Source organism: Solanum verrucosum, unplaced genomic scaffold (genome assembly GCF_900185275.1).
Source record: "Solanum verrucosum unplaced genomic scaffold, falcon-dt-bn FXZP01000009.1, whole genome shotgun sequence".
NCBI classification, from domain to species: domain Eukaryota; kingdom Viridiplantae; phylum Streptophyta; class Magnoliopsida; order Solanales; family Solanaceae; genus Solanum; species Solanum verrucosum.
Window position 1 is genome coordinate 1742028 of NW_026020231.1, and position 13896 is coordinate 1755923.

General features: G+C 33.0%; 3 protein-coding genes across 3 annotated transcripts; 2 read left to right on the top strand and 1 right to left on the bottom strand.

Annotated features, from left to right (window-relative positions):
* Positions 1–353: 353 nt before the first annotated feature.
* LOC125832399 (uncharacterized) lies at positions 354–1376 on the top strand. Its single transcript, XM_049511543.1, has 2 exons — positions 354–1039; positions 1132–1376. The coding sequence occupies exons 1-2, from the start codon at positions 380–382 to the stop codon at positions 1213–1215; spliced, it is 744 nt and encodes a 247-aa protein (XP_049367500.1). The 5' UTR covers positions 354–379; the 3' UTR covers positions 1216–1376.
* Positions 1377–2430: 1054 nt separating this feature from the next.
* On the bottom strand, positions 2431–5960 carry LOC125832391 (probable xyloglucan 6-xylosyltransferase 5). Its single transcript, XM_049511535.1, has 2 exons — positions 4394–5960; positions 2431–2835 (listed from the first exon to the last, which is right to left on the bottom strand). Exon 1 carries the CDS (start codon positions 5779–5781, stop codon positions 4429–4431), a length of 1353 nt encoding a protein of 450 aa, XP_049367492.1. The 5' UTR covers positions 5782–5960; the 3' UTR covers positions 2431–2835; positions 4394–4428.
* A 1548-nt stretch (positions 5961–7508) lies between these two features.
* Positions 7509–9297, top strand: LOC125832387 (probable xyloglucan galactosyltransferase GT11). The gene has a single exon (XM_049511531.1). The coding sequence runs from the start codon at positions 7555–7557 to the stop codon at positions 9289–9291; it is 1737 nt and encodes a 578-aa protein (XP_049367488.1). The 5' UTR covers positions 7509–7554; the 3' UTR covers positions 9292–9297.
* The last annotated feature ends 4599 nt before the right edge of the window (positions 9298–13896 follow it).

Consider the following 13896-nt stretch of genomic DNA (forward strand, 5'->3'; position numbering starts at 1 on the left):
CATATTAGATTTCAAATCGAATACACCACTCCTTCAAATTTCAAGTCAGATACATGTATCAAGAATAATAAATACATGTATCTTTCGTTTGACTCTCATGTATTCGGCGAAGTTAATATGATACAGAAGATAATTTCAAAAACTAGTGAGATTTGTGTTGTTGGCTGATTTTGTATACTATGGCTAAAGCTTAAACTGGGTACCAAAATTGTGTATCTTTGCACTAGGCTCGAATTCAAGGCAAACATATATAATTGGGCCATAGAATGTCCAGTTGGTAAAATTTGTCACGGGCCTCAGATGTGTGAGCAAATTTGGATGTAGTTCACTCTAAGTCATTTCTATTTGGAAAATGGAAAGTGGCAGGCACTGATTAGTAATGGTGATGGCGGATCCCGATGTAGAAGAAGAAGTCGCAATAACAGAAACTCAGCTGGAAAAGCTTAAGAAATGGGAACGTAGGAAGGATTTTCGATCTCTTTCCGATCCACCACCAGTCGGTTGCTCTATGTTCGAGATCCGTGATAATCCACTCCACAAATCTTCCGGCGAGTTCGCCGTCTTTCCTCCGGTAAACCACGAGAACCTTTACATATCCGTAAATTCACTTCAAAAAACTCATAGCCAGTCATCGTCGCCTCCGTTTCCCTCATCCCCGTCGCTGTCGTCGTTATCATCATCCTCATTTTCACCTTCTCATAGAGATAACGATGATTCGTCATATTCATTCGCAGCCTCAGATTCCAATGTAGTGGATCCAGTGAAATCTGTACCAGATAGTCCTCGTCCCCCAGCCAGAGCATCTTGTTTTCAAGGAAGATGGTGGAATTTGGGACTGCAAGTGTTGTTTTCTAGAATCGCCTGCAATGGTATGTTAAACCGGGGTTTCACTTCAGCTCGAAGGGCTGTAACGATTGTTCTGTCGCCGTTCGGAATGGCGGCAATACTTGTGATGTTTGCGTATTTTCGTAGGCGACGAAGATTGATTAGAGCACAGAATGGGGAAGAGCTGAGACGTACCATTAGAGCGAAAGATGAGGTATGTTAATTTTTGCTACAAAAATTCCCATGAGTTAATCAGTTTTAAATGCAGTCTTGATTTATAATCCCTGGTTGTTCGTTTTTTTGCAGAGAATAAATCAACTTCTAAGTCAAATAGCAGAGATGAATCAGGTATTTGTGGCTATGCACAAACGTAATCTGTCCAAGAATTAGCTGAAATTAGTATGTGTAGTAGTATTATGCAGTGTAGGGATAGTGGTCAATAGGCACACATTCATCGTGCTGAATGTGAATGCTCCAAGTCCATTAACGTACTGCTGTGTATGTATGTAGTTTGAAACTCAATTCTTGCAAATATACTAAAAATGGTAGAATAGCAGCTTCATTGTTTGTTTAGATAGTCAACAAAATATGCAAATGGCCGAAGATGTAACAGCTAACTAAGCATCATATGTCCTGTTATTCCAGAGATACGACACCCCGGACCAAAGAAAGTCATTGATCTCAGTTTAACCCTTTCCTTGTTGCTTTCAGGTTTAATCTTTCCTTTAGGCTCATAATCTTATGCAACTGAACTCATGGTTCTACGCCCTGCTTGTTTGCTAGGTCACTCACTCTACCGAGGGGGTAACAAAGGCTCCAGCTCATTGTAGTTGGCTAAAACCTATAATCTTTCTGTTTAGTGTACATCCCGGAAACAGCTCTGTATCTGCACCCATATATTGGAAAGCCTGCAACTCTAAAATTGTGACCCAGAACAGCTTTAAGAACAAACTATGAGAGCTGTGTGACAATGAGGAAGAACAAAGTTTACAGTGAATTATATAGATTGTTAAAACGATACCTAGGCTACCACCAGGGAAGAAAATACTTGCTAGTCCTTGGCTTCCTGCAAGTACTCCATCATGGCCTCAATCTGGTACTTAAGTGTCAAATTCAGTAGCTCTCAAATGCTAGGGAGTATTGTATCTTAAGTTCTTTTCCTGTCCTCTATTTTCCGTTTTCCCCCAAACACAACTCAGGCTACGTAAATAGCACTGTACGTGAAGTGTCTCATTTCCAACTATTTTAAGAGATCATCAATTAGTGAATAAACATTCTGAACTCCCAAACCATATATGGAGGAAAAATTGAAGCTGATCAATTGCATCAATCAACTGTAAGATACAAAACTACATTGACAAGAATACAGGATTATATCTATGTGAGTGCTTGCTTCAACAATTTTCTGCAATGGCCTTGTAAATGATAGTTTTGTGCAGAGCTTGTGGATGTACTGCACAACTTTTGTGGCCTTTCAAAAAGAAAAAACAGTTGCCCTCAAACCACCATCTGCTGGACAAGTTATCGATATGATGGAACTACTCAAACTTTGGTGAAAAGGCTAAAGAATGAAAGAAGATGTATTAATACTGGTACATTTCCAAGTTCATATAACTTTATGATCCACTATCATATACCAAAAAATCATTAACCAAAAGAAAAAACCGTCCAAGAATTGCAATTATACAAGTGTGATTACATCTTATACCTACCAAAGCTGTAGGTTGAGAGTGAGTAACTCGTGTTGAAGCTATCTAGACGAATTCTACACTCATTCTATTTGATTCCAGCCGTTTTTTCCAAACACATCATTCATACAGTTCAAAAGTCATCTCGCTGAGAAACTAAAATGTTGCTAGAAATAAGTAAACCTAACACAAACTTAAAACCGTGGGAGGAAAAAAAAGATGCAAGGCTTGACCACCAAAGTATAACAACCAGAAGAAGCACGACCACTTCATTCCGAGAGTGCCATTCTCATCCATGACAGGTCAAAACCTCAGTCGCACCCTGTGGAAAATTACTGTTATTATGGACGGTAAAAGATCAAGAAACTTGGGAAACTGTTTAGACCACAAATAACAAATAGTGTATAATGATAACAAATTCCGTCCTTTAGCTCTGACACAATGTTTTTAAAAAAAGGTGCAGTAGAGAGAACAGCGCTTCAGAAATAGGAAGCCTAGATTAGCAGTATTTTCAGTTTCAATGGGATTTGCATGGCAGTTAATATGCAGCGCCGTAAAACCAACATCATCCAGCCCAAATCCATAGTTGCACATCCACTAATCATAATCCCAAGTTATATGGAACTGAGGCATAGTAGTTTTTATTTGGTGTATGTTACTTCATCATAGAGTTTAGACAAAACAGAGGACTCAACAAAGTACAAGCCATATCATATGAATACATTATTATTTAACAGGTGACTTGAGATAAATCATTGAATAGAAAGGTAAAAAACAAATCAAAATCTAATATCTAATGATGAACTCGATAAGCCAAAGCAGATACTTCATAAGAAGAAAACAAACAACAACTACTATGCCTCAATCTCAATCTAGCTATGATAGGTTATATCTATGTCGTGTATTCTAAGATTCATCACATATTAATCAGCTTTACACGCTGGTTGTTGATCTACCACAATCCTCTTCCTTATGATAATAAAAGAGATTCAAAAAGACCATCACCAATATAGACATTTTAATTCGAAGGAGACGTACTAATCCAAGCTCTCAAATAAAACAATATAGCAGTCCTCTAAATCAGTTACCCTCACCCACCCCTGGTCCCCATTCTAAGGTAAGGCATGCTTTCTCATTAGAAAGATAGGGCAAGTCATCAATACTACCAACTAGAAGATGTCCCACCTCAAATTAAAGAGGAGAAGGGAGAACTGCCAAGATTCTTAATCTCCCAAGTCACAAACATCATAGAATTTACAGAGAAAAAGAACTCAACCCTGATATATCGACATCAATCTAGCAATTAAACAAGCATTTTCATTCAGAAATTCCATTTTTACACTTTTCCCCCTCTCTTTTTTTTTTGGGTGGTGAGGGGGGTAAAAATGGAGGCTGGGTAAAAGGTCTAATCGCAAAAAGGCCCCTGCTAGAATGTAGAGCTAAAGTTACATTTGACTACTTGGAAAACCTAACAGCAAAACAGAACACCAAATCTGATGTCAGGCATTCGATTAACAAGCCAATTAGGAGTTTCCATGTGTTAAGCTGGACAAATCTAATAGAAGATAGGGGGATGTCATTTACAAAACAGGGTCACAATGCTGATAACTCAGGCGGGAGGAGAAAATAGATGAACAGTGATTGTGCATCAGCAATACAACAGTTATGGTAAACAAAAATACTAATGAGAAACTAAAATCTTGTCAACACATTCGGAGTACAAGTTATTCAAGAATGACCGAAACACAATTAGGAAATGTGCAATGGTTACTCAGGTTTCAAGACGTAACATGATGCGGAAGGGAGCTATGTGACATGTTTACATTAGTGTGTTAAAGGTCAAACTACATACTCAACAAACCAAAATGTGTCTCATATACCTGCAGATTCTTCTGTGCAAAAGCTGGTGTGGCCACTAGCTCTGAGTTTCTGTGCTCTCATGCTTTGCATGTCGAACATCTAACTGATCTACATACTGTAGTGGATTATCTGTTTCATTCCTAATCCTTTTGATGTTTGGGCTCAACAATCCCTTATGTCTAAACCCATACAAGTTAAGCACTTGATTATCTGCAAAATTGAAAGCCTTCTCCATATTTTTCAAGCACCTCTCAGCAGGATAATCTCCATAGCTCCCACATGGCTTGCATCCCACAAAATGAGTCACGAATGGCCATCTTTCATCGCCCAAACCTGGATGGTACTTCTCAATCATCTCCTCATACCTATCAACTAACCCTGCCCAATATCCATGTAGATAGTAAGAATTCTCAATGGACACCTTGTCCATCCACTGATCTTTCTGTGAGGTCAGCAAGTATATTAGGGCAGACTGATCATCTGCTTCGAATGCTGGTCTGCCCTTTAAGTTAGCTGTCAACACCTTCCCAGCTTCTTCACGAACAGGACCTTTCGGCCCCATTGGTGCCCATGTATCCAACAAATCAAGAGACCACTGGCAATTCCTTAAGAGGAAACTACCCGTGTTTATCGCAACCCATGATTTCTGATCAAACAATAGATCTGGGTAGCCATGAATAACAAGATTGTGATCTTCGTACTTGGAAAAAGGGATCTCAAAAACCATATCAGTGAATAAAGCATCACTGTCCATCCACCATATCCACTCTACTTCAGGGTGTGACAACATTAGCCTACGAATCAACGGCAGTTTAGCCCAATACCCAGCCATTTCCATTTCCAATTGAGCTAAATTATAAACAATTTCAATCCCATGGATCCTACAATAATCAATTTTATTCTTTATAGCCTTCAACAAGTAATGATCCCCAATTGGATTATCACAAGGGGTCGGCGGCGAACCAGTTACTAGCATAACACGAGGCTTACCTTGAACAAAATTAGGGAATTCAGGGTTTTTCTGAAGCCAGAGTTTCTTGTCTTCATCCCAGGCAGTAATCTTCGGACCTAACCTGTACGTTGCATTAAGGCTGAAGAAGTCATCCGGGTCCTTATCGGATCGGATCTCGGCTATGATCCGGTTAGTCTCCTCGATTAGATTCAGGTTCTCAGCATCAGGTCCTGATGAAGCGAGATTGCCGAAACCAATTGTGCCACGTAGGACAAGGATAGTAACAAAGCCGCAAAGAAGAGTAATCTTAATGTTGTTGAAAGTACGTTGGATCTGTCTTCCCCGAGGTAAAATGGAACTGGCACGGCCGCCTCCGGCGCCGCCGTTGGGTGTGGCGGTGGTGGGTAGTGCTCCACCAGCTCTTTTCTGAGCTGTGAAGCTGTTGTCTGGACCCATTAAGCTCAGCCTCTCTTTTTTAGTGTAAAGAGAAGAAATTGGGTAATGGGGGGTTTTAGAGGAGAGGAAAACAGAATGACATGGGAGTCAAAAGAGTGAGAAATGGAGAAGAGATAGGAAGAAGTAAGGAAGAGACAAAGCACCGACGATGGACTGTAGTTTTTCTGAGGAAACTACAGTAAAATTATTATTGGTTTTGTAATGGTTTGTTTCGTTAATTTAAGCTTTGTCTATGCCGTTTTGAGTTTAGTTTATACATAACAGTAATAAAATCCCGCTGTTTGCGGGCTGGATTTAACGCGTTATTATGAAGCCCATGTTCTTCTTCCTCCGTTTGTTGAACTAACATTTAAATAGTCATTACCAGCTTCCTTTCAAGTTTCCTCAATTACCAATTCCACCCTTGTGTGTTTTTCTCACGACATTGTCCTTCAATTCATTCTATTTCACACCCACGACTTTATGAAAGAGATCAAGAAAGATTAAAATATATTTAGAATTGACAGACAGGTACGAGTTTTAACTTTACAACAATATAGGTGAAAAATACTTGTTACTCTTTTAAGTTAAAAATTAAAATTAAAGTTGAGAAGACTAGGATAGAGATTATTTTATTGTTATTCCATGAATATAGGTATAATAGAGTAAATGAAAAGTCAGACAAATATAATTTCAAATGCTAGTTATTCACAATCACAATTATCACATAAAACATCTCACCTGAATAAGTCAAAATTATACTCCTAAGATATTTTAATAATGCGATTCAGTCAAAATTAAACATCTAATTTCACATGATAAAAATAGTGTTTTTTTTTATTGTCTTTGCTATGTTATTACGATCTACATTTAATAATTAGTACCCAGTAGGCTAATACTCTAGAAATGCAAGACCTTAGTTTTCGACAATTAAAGTACCATTAATTAACTCTAGAGAAAATTAGATTTAGAACTAGATGGCCACTCATATTCATTTGTTCTTGCCGGCTTATCTTAACTTTATCATGTGCAATGTGCTCAAACTACCATTTAGATCCCATCAAAGTACAAAAAATAAATAATAGTAGAGTATTATTTTAATGCACATAAATTGTGTGCAGATCCTTAAAAAATTAATATATAGCCTAATATCATATTAGACTAATAGGATGATTAACGACATATATAGGCTTGTTTGTCCAAGGTTTATCTCAATCAAAAGTTTCATATATTAATTCAATACTCGATACATACCTTTTCAAAATTGAGATTGCACAAATAGTTATATTCTTGTTAATTCAGTTGGTTAAATTTTTTCTGCAAAACTAAACGTAAAATTCATCAAATTACTTTTAAAGGTGAAATTTATTAACTCATAAACTAACAAAGATAGAGTTTAAAGAGATGTTTAAAAGTGGTCAGATTAGTGATAGTATACACCCGTAGCATGACGAGATGGGCCTTGGGGGCTACTATGATGCACAACTTTTCTGAATTAAATTTTTAAAAATCTCGTATATGAGACAATTATTATAACATCTGAATTTTAATATATACTTTATTATATTTTATGTCAAATGATTAAAGATTGGTCCGAAATTAATTGAGTCAGTGATTTAACTAATCATATGAACAGTCCAAACAGAACAGGCATATTTATAGCATCTTACCGCCCTTTGTTATCTGCCAAATTATCAAATATTATTTTATTTTTCGTCATGGTCAAAGCCAGAAAACACCTTTTATATGCTTAATAGAAAACAGATAATTAGATCAAGAACATTTGTAAAGAAGATGGATAATTCCTTCACAACAAGGTCTCGCAATAAATTTTGGTTTGTTTTCTTTTTTTTGTTTGTTTCTTGGTACTTATTGCTTTATGGAATTGATTGGTCTTCTTTACATGGAATTGTAACAACGTCACGATACGAAGTGAATTCAATTGAATCCTTTCATCCAACTTCTATTCCTCCGCCTCCACCTCATGTTGATGTTAGCTCCAATTTCAATTCTACAAGTTTTGATAATGCCACCAACGAGACGCGATCCAAGGAGGAAGAATCGTTGTCTAATGAAAATGATAATGTGGTAGTACCTGATTTGGAGGAACTCCAGAAAGAATTGGAACCTTTTTTAAGAAAAATCGAACCTCCAAAAGAAGAAAAGAAGGTTGAGAAAAAAATCGAAAAAAAGGATGATAACAGGGGAGGAAAATGTGCAGGACGATATATATATGTTGCAGAAATACCTAGTAAGTTCAATGAAATTATGTTGAAGGAATGTAAATTGTTGAATAAATGGGAAGATATGTGTCAATATTTGGTGAATATGGGGCTTGGCCCTGATCTTGGAAACCCACAAAGGATTTTTTCGAACAAAGGTTGGTATACTACAAATCAATTTTCGTTAGAAGTCCTGTTTCATAACAGAATGAAACAGTACGATTGTCTAACGAATGATTCCTCTGAAGCATCAGCAGTTTTCGTGCCATACTATTCAGGGTTCGATGTTGCTAGGTACTTATGGGATGATTTCAATACATCAATGAGGGATGCAGGTGCAATTGAGGTCGCGAAATTTCTTAAGGAAAAACCCGAATGGGAGACAATGTGGGGCAGAGATCATTTCATGATTGCAGGGAGAATTACTTGGGATTTAAGGAGAGGTATTGAGGAAGATGCAGCTTGGGGGAACAAGTTAATGTTGTTACCTGAGGCAAAGAACATGACAATCTTAACAATCGAATCGAGTCCTTGGAACAGGAATGATTTCGCCATTCCATATCCAACGTATTTCCATCCTTCAAGTGACAGTGATGTAGTCCAGTGGCAGAACAGGATGAGGGGGTTAAGGAGGAAGGTGTTGTTTTCATTCGCGGGGGCTCCACGTCCTCAACTTGAGGACTCAATAAGAAGTGAAATCATGGAACAATGCTCAGCCACGAGGCGAAAATGCAAGCTATTGGAGTGTAAGGACTTACACAACAAATGCAACAAGCCTGTACATGTAATGAGGCTATTTCAAAGTTCAATCTTTTGCTTACAACCCTCAGGGGATTCATTCACTAGGAGGTCTACTTTCGATTCAATTTTGGCTGGTTGTATCCCAGTGTTTTTCACTCCTGGATCCGCGTATGTCCAATATATATGGCACTTACCAAAAGATTACACCAAATACTCGGTGCTTATTCCGGAAGATGATGTTAGGAAAAAGAAAGTGAGCATTGAAAATGTACTATCTAAAATACCAAAATCACAAGTAGCAGCAATGAGAGAGGAAGTGATAAAGCTTATACCAAATGTAGTTTATGCAGATCCAAGATCAAGATTGGAGACAGTTAAAGATGCATTTGATTTGGCAGTGAAAGGGGTTCTTGGAAGAGTGGATGTAATAAGAAAAGAGATGAGACAAGGCAAGAATTCAAGTATGGTGTTTGATGAAGAATATAGCTGGAAGTATCATACATTTGGGACATTAGAAAAGCATGAGTGGGATAATTTCTTTTTGAGAACCAACAAAGAGAAGTACTAAATTATTTGTTAAATTCTTGCAAGTTAGTTGTATGTAGTCTCTAGCTTGCTAGTTTAATGTAAAGTATGTATTTTATCTCATATCTGTTGTATACCCTATAGAGTTTTTTTTTTTCCTTCTTCTTTTAAAGATTTTTATAAGGTTTTGGTTGACATGGAAGTTCTCCTTGTCTCTTTAAAGACAAATATGATTCTCAAATATTCAAGTCGTGTTTTTAATTTGTCAAAATTGAGTCCTCTAAGTATACTATAGTGATAACGGGTTGATCTTTCCTAAGAGCTCATATCGATCCCGTTTGGCCATGTGAGGTTGTATTTATGTTTTCAAGGGTTGGATTGTTCGCTCATTAAAGCGTACATGAGTTGAATTTAAGATATTGTGAGACAGTTTAATCCATATCAAGTTAATTAGGCTTTAGAGCATTGAGAGGTCTTTTCCTAGTACAAGAGGACCGGGAAGGACGCACCTACAATTTCAATTATCGTATCCGTAACAAATGAAAAGGCATCTAAGCTATAAGACCATTTTAAAATGAGTGCTCTCCTATTCCAAACTTTCATACTTCAACATATATATATGAAGATGATAATGCTTTTAGTTATACAAGTTACTATAAACCAAAAGTATCCCTATAGATCCTCCCTTGTCCTAATATTATGTCTTCTAACAATAATATAAGATGTCTCAAGGAGCCAACTAACAAGATAACAAAACAAATGTTACAAACAACTACATGGGCCCAACAAGTGTGCACTGTCGAGCAAGCCCAACACATTCAATTGGAAGGACATGAGCTACCTCACAATTTACTAGGTAACTCGATAAATTTCACATATGATCATAAACAAATTTTGAATTTAAACTTGATGGATTAAATCTTTAGGATCTTTAGTACCAAATCCATTGCAAGTATAAAATTAAGAGTTCAAATTTTATTAGATTTTCACTATATATTTATACCTTTTGTAGAAAAAAAGAGCATGATTTTCATTAAAAATCAACAAGAAAAAAATGCACTACCACGAGCAACATAAACATAACTAGCAGTGCTCTAGAACATAGACACATCACACAAGAAAACGAGAGGGAAAATGACTCTTTAATTAGTTAACTTTATTTTTTAAAGTGATAGTGGTCTGACTAACTTATTTATTTTTTACTTAAATTAATATTTTGCTTAATTACTTTAGAATATTGCTCGTCACACATACTTGCTTAGCATGATTTATCTTTCTTGTATAACTAGTAAATTTGGCCGTGCTTAGCGCGGTCCTCAATAACGACTTTTCAAAAATAATGATCAACTTTTTACTTTTTACTTCAAAATTCTTCTTTTAAAAAAATTCAAAATATAATTTTGTATTAATATAAATTATAATTTGAGATCAAGACCTTGTTGTTTGCTAGTAATAACTCATACATATATCAAACTAGATATGGGACCCCGTGCCAGCACGGGGCCCAATATATGTTACTGTTTCTGTTTTAATTTATGTGGTACATATGAACTTTGAAGTTAATCAATTTTTTAGTATGTTTTTATATATTTTAAGTTGCTAATTATTTTTTTAGAGTATGTTTTACGTAAATATATTATAAATCACAATAAATAACAAGTTAATTTAAAAAAAAAAAACTTATAAAAAATTCATTGACTTTTGAAATTTCATTTGTATCACATAAATCAGGACAAAGCGTGTAATATATATGAAAATGACATAAAACGTACTATAACTCACAATCATTAGCAACTTAAAATATCTATATATCTATATTTCTCCCAATTTATGTGGTATAGATGAAATTTTGAAAGTTAACAAAAACTTTTTATATGTTTTTAAATATTTTAAGCTATTAATTATTATGATTTATAATACTTTTTACATAAAAAAATTATTTATATAAAGTATAAAAGAATTTTTTTTAAAAAAGGAAACATAAATGTTAGCAGGAGTCCAATCTATGTTAATTTCTATGTTTTAATTATTGTAATACCGATTGAATTTGGAGAGCCAACTAAATTTTTTTAAAGGATTTTTTTATAAATTTTAAGTTGTTAATTATTATAATTTATAATATTTTTATTAATTTTAAACCAATATATGTTTTTCTCTGTCTCAATTACATGAGACATATGGAATTTCGACAGTCAACTAAAATTTTAAAATATGTTAAGTTGTTAATTATTATACCTTATAGTACTATTACGTGATTTTCAAATAAAATATGTAATTTTTTTTATTTCAATTTATATGTCATTGATATAATTACATATATTAAGTAATGAAGAATTAATGTCTAAATTATGTGACACCTATGAATTTTGGAGTGTAAATCAAATTAGTTATATAATTTTAAAAAAAATAAAGCGGTTAATTATTACAATTTATAATACTTTTATATATATATATGATATTGATATTAGTATTATAATAAATTAAATTTTATTATTTTTAAATTTATGATCTCAATTGTTAGCTTATGCCACATTATAAGATGTTCCAAAGTAGATATCAGATTTACAAAAGTGTCGATGGCAGCTAAAGTAATAAAATAACATCTAAGGGCATGAACATATATATGTATATATAAAGCTGAATATAGACAATCTGATGTGGCATCTCTCTATGACCAGTATTTCTATTCATCTTTTTTCTCATTTTTTTGTCATTTTATCTTTGTTTTGTATTTCTTATTTGTATTTTTTTTTTAAAGTATTTATATCATACCTGATTAATTATGCCTTTTATAACATCCAATACACTAATATAGATTTAAGTAAATGAAAATGGAAGATGAAAAGATAAAAACTATTCATTTTTCATAACTGTTTATAATTATTTAGCCTATAAAAAAAATAGTTGACCATTTGTAACAAATAAGAACAAATTTCTTCACTTTGGCTCTTCTTCTTCTGACGATGATGATCAATATATGGTATCAACTTCTGTCGCTAAGATGTCCATCAAATTTCTAGGTCATGTGACTTTTTTAACAAAAGAGAAAGAGAGAATATCTCATGATTCTTGTGAAAACATTGATGTAAAGAAAGAGATTGTGTAACAAAAAGTTCTTTTCAAAATAAAAGACTTTTTGAAAAAATGTTTATTCCTCCTACAAGGAGAGAAAATTCATTGTGGTTGACAAATTTATAAGAAGGCTGATTAGTGTTTCAAAGGGTAAGAAAAATTATTTGGAGAAAAAATCATTCTATTTATGGAATTCGTATCAAATTAGGAGGAGAACAAGCAAAAATTTATTTTGTGATTTGAAAAGAGAGAAAATTAGATATTATTTCTTTCAACCTCATTATTCTTCTAATTTCTTTCTTCTTTTATTTTGTCTTTATTTTTTGTATCTTTAAAGTTTTTTTTTCTTATTTATCTTTAATTAAAGTTTATATATATTTTCTTAAAAAAGAATTTAAAAAGATGATCATATTTAGTTCCTTTCCTCATCAATGCTATTAATCTCATAATTAGTGTTATTTATATTATTTTCTTAATTACTTTTTTTTCTTTCATTTAATTATTCATTTGAAGAAATTAGTTATTATAACTTTATAAGAATTACACATGTATTTTTACATAATTGATTTGTTATTTTAAAATATTTTGGATCATTCTTCATCTTAAAGTTTCTATCTATATGTAATAATAAAGCTAAAATAAAAAATGTGGGGTGACACCTTCTTAGCAATAGATACTTATTTATTCTTATCAATGTTTCTGACATTTTTTGTTATTTTTTCCTTAAAATAATTGTTTCCTCGATTTTTAGTTTTAGTTTTATTTTTTTAGCATTTTCTAATTTTAAAAGACTGAAAAATTTATATTGAAAATTTACAAAAAATAAAAAATGATTTATTTAACTCCTATCATCATCAATATTATTATTAATTTGTTTTTCTTCTTTTCTTAATCTTCATTTCATCATTAATGTAATTTATATCATTTTCTTATATATATATATATATTTGTGACATTTCTTAGAAGTTAGGATTATTATTTATTTAATTTTTTAAAATTTTGAATTCTTTTGTCATACTAAATACAACATGTTTTATTATAATTACATTTAATATATTAATGAATATGTTGTACGAATGAAAAGAAAATTATCATTTCACAAAAACAAAGGTTAAAATATAATTTATTATGATTAAGGAAAGATAAAATTATTATTCCAATATCCATAACCATATATAATACATTAAAAATTAATTGAAAAGTTGTAAATGGAAAAGGAATCACCATTTAAGGAATCATTATTTTTAAATTTTTGAATCATTTCTTCTTCTAAAAGTTTCTATCCATATGTAACAATAAAGTTAAAATAGAAAATGTAGTGACACCATTCTAAGTAATAGATACTTATTTATTTTTATCAATTTTTTCTGACAATTTTGGTTATATTTTTCTTTAAAATAATTATTGCCTCAATTTTTATTTTTATTTTAATTTTAAAAGATTGGAAATTTTATGTTAAAAATTTTAATAATAGAAAAAATGATTTATTTAACTTTTATCATCATCAATACTACTAATTTATTTGACGTTTTTTCTTAATCTTCATCTGATCACTAATGTTATTTATATAATTTTC

Coding starts and splice junctions, on each gene's coding strand:
- LOC125832399 (XM_049511543.1), top strand. CDS start 380: ATGGTGATGGCGGATCCCGATGTAGAAGAAGAAGTCGCAATAACAGAA. Junction 1,040..1,131: donor CCATTAGAGCGAAAGATGAG/GTATGTTAATTT, acceptor GTTTTTTTGCAG/AGAATAAATCAACTTCTAAG.
- LOC125832391 (XM_049511535.1), bottom strand. CDS start 5,781: ATGGGTCCAGACAACAGCTTCACAGCTCAGAAAAGAGCTGGTGGAGCA.
- LOC125832387 (XM_049511531.1), top strand. CDS start 7,555: ATGGATAATTCCTTCACAACAAGGTCTCGCAATAAATTTTGGTTTGTT.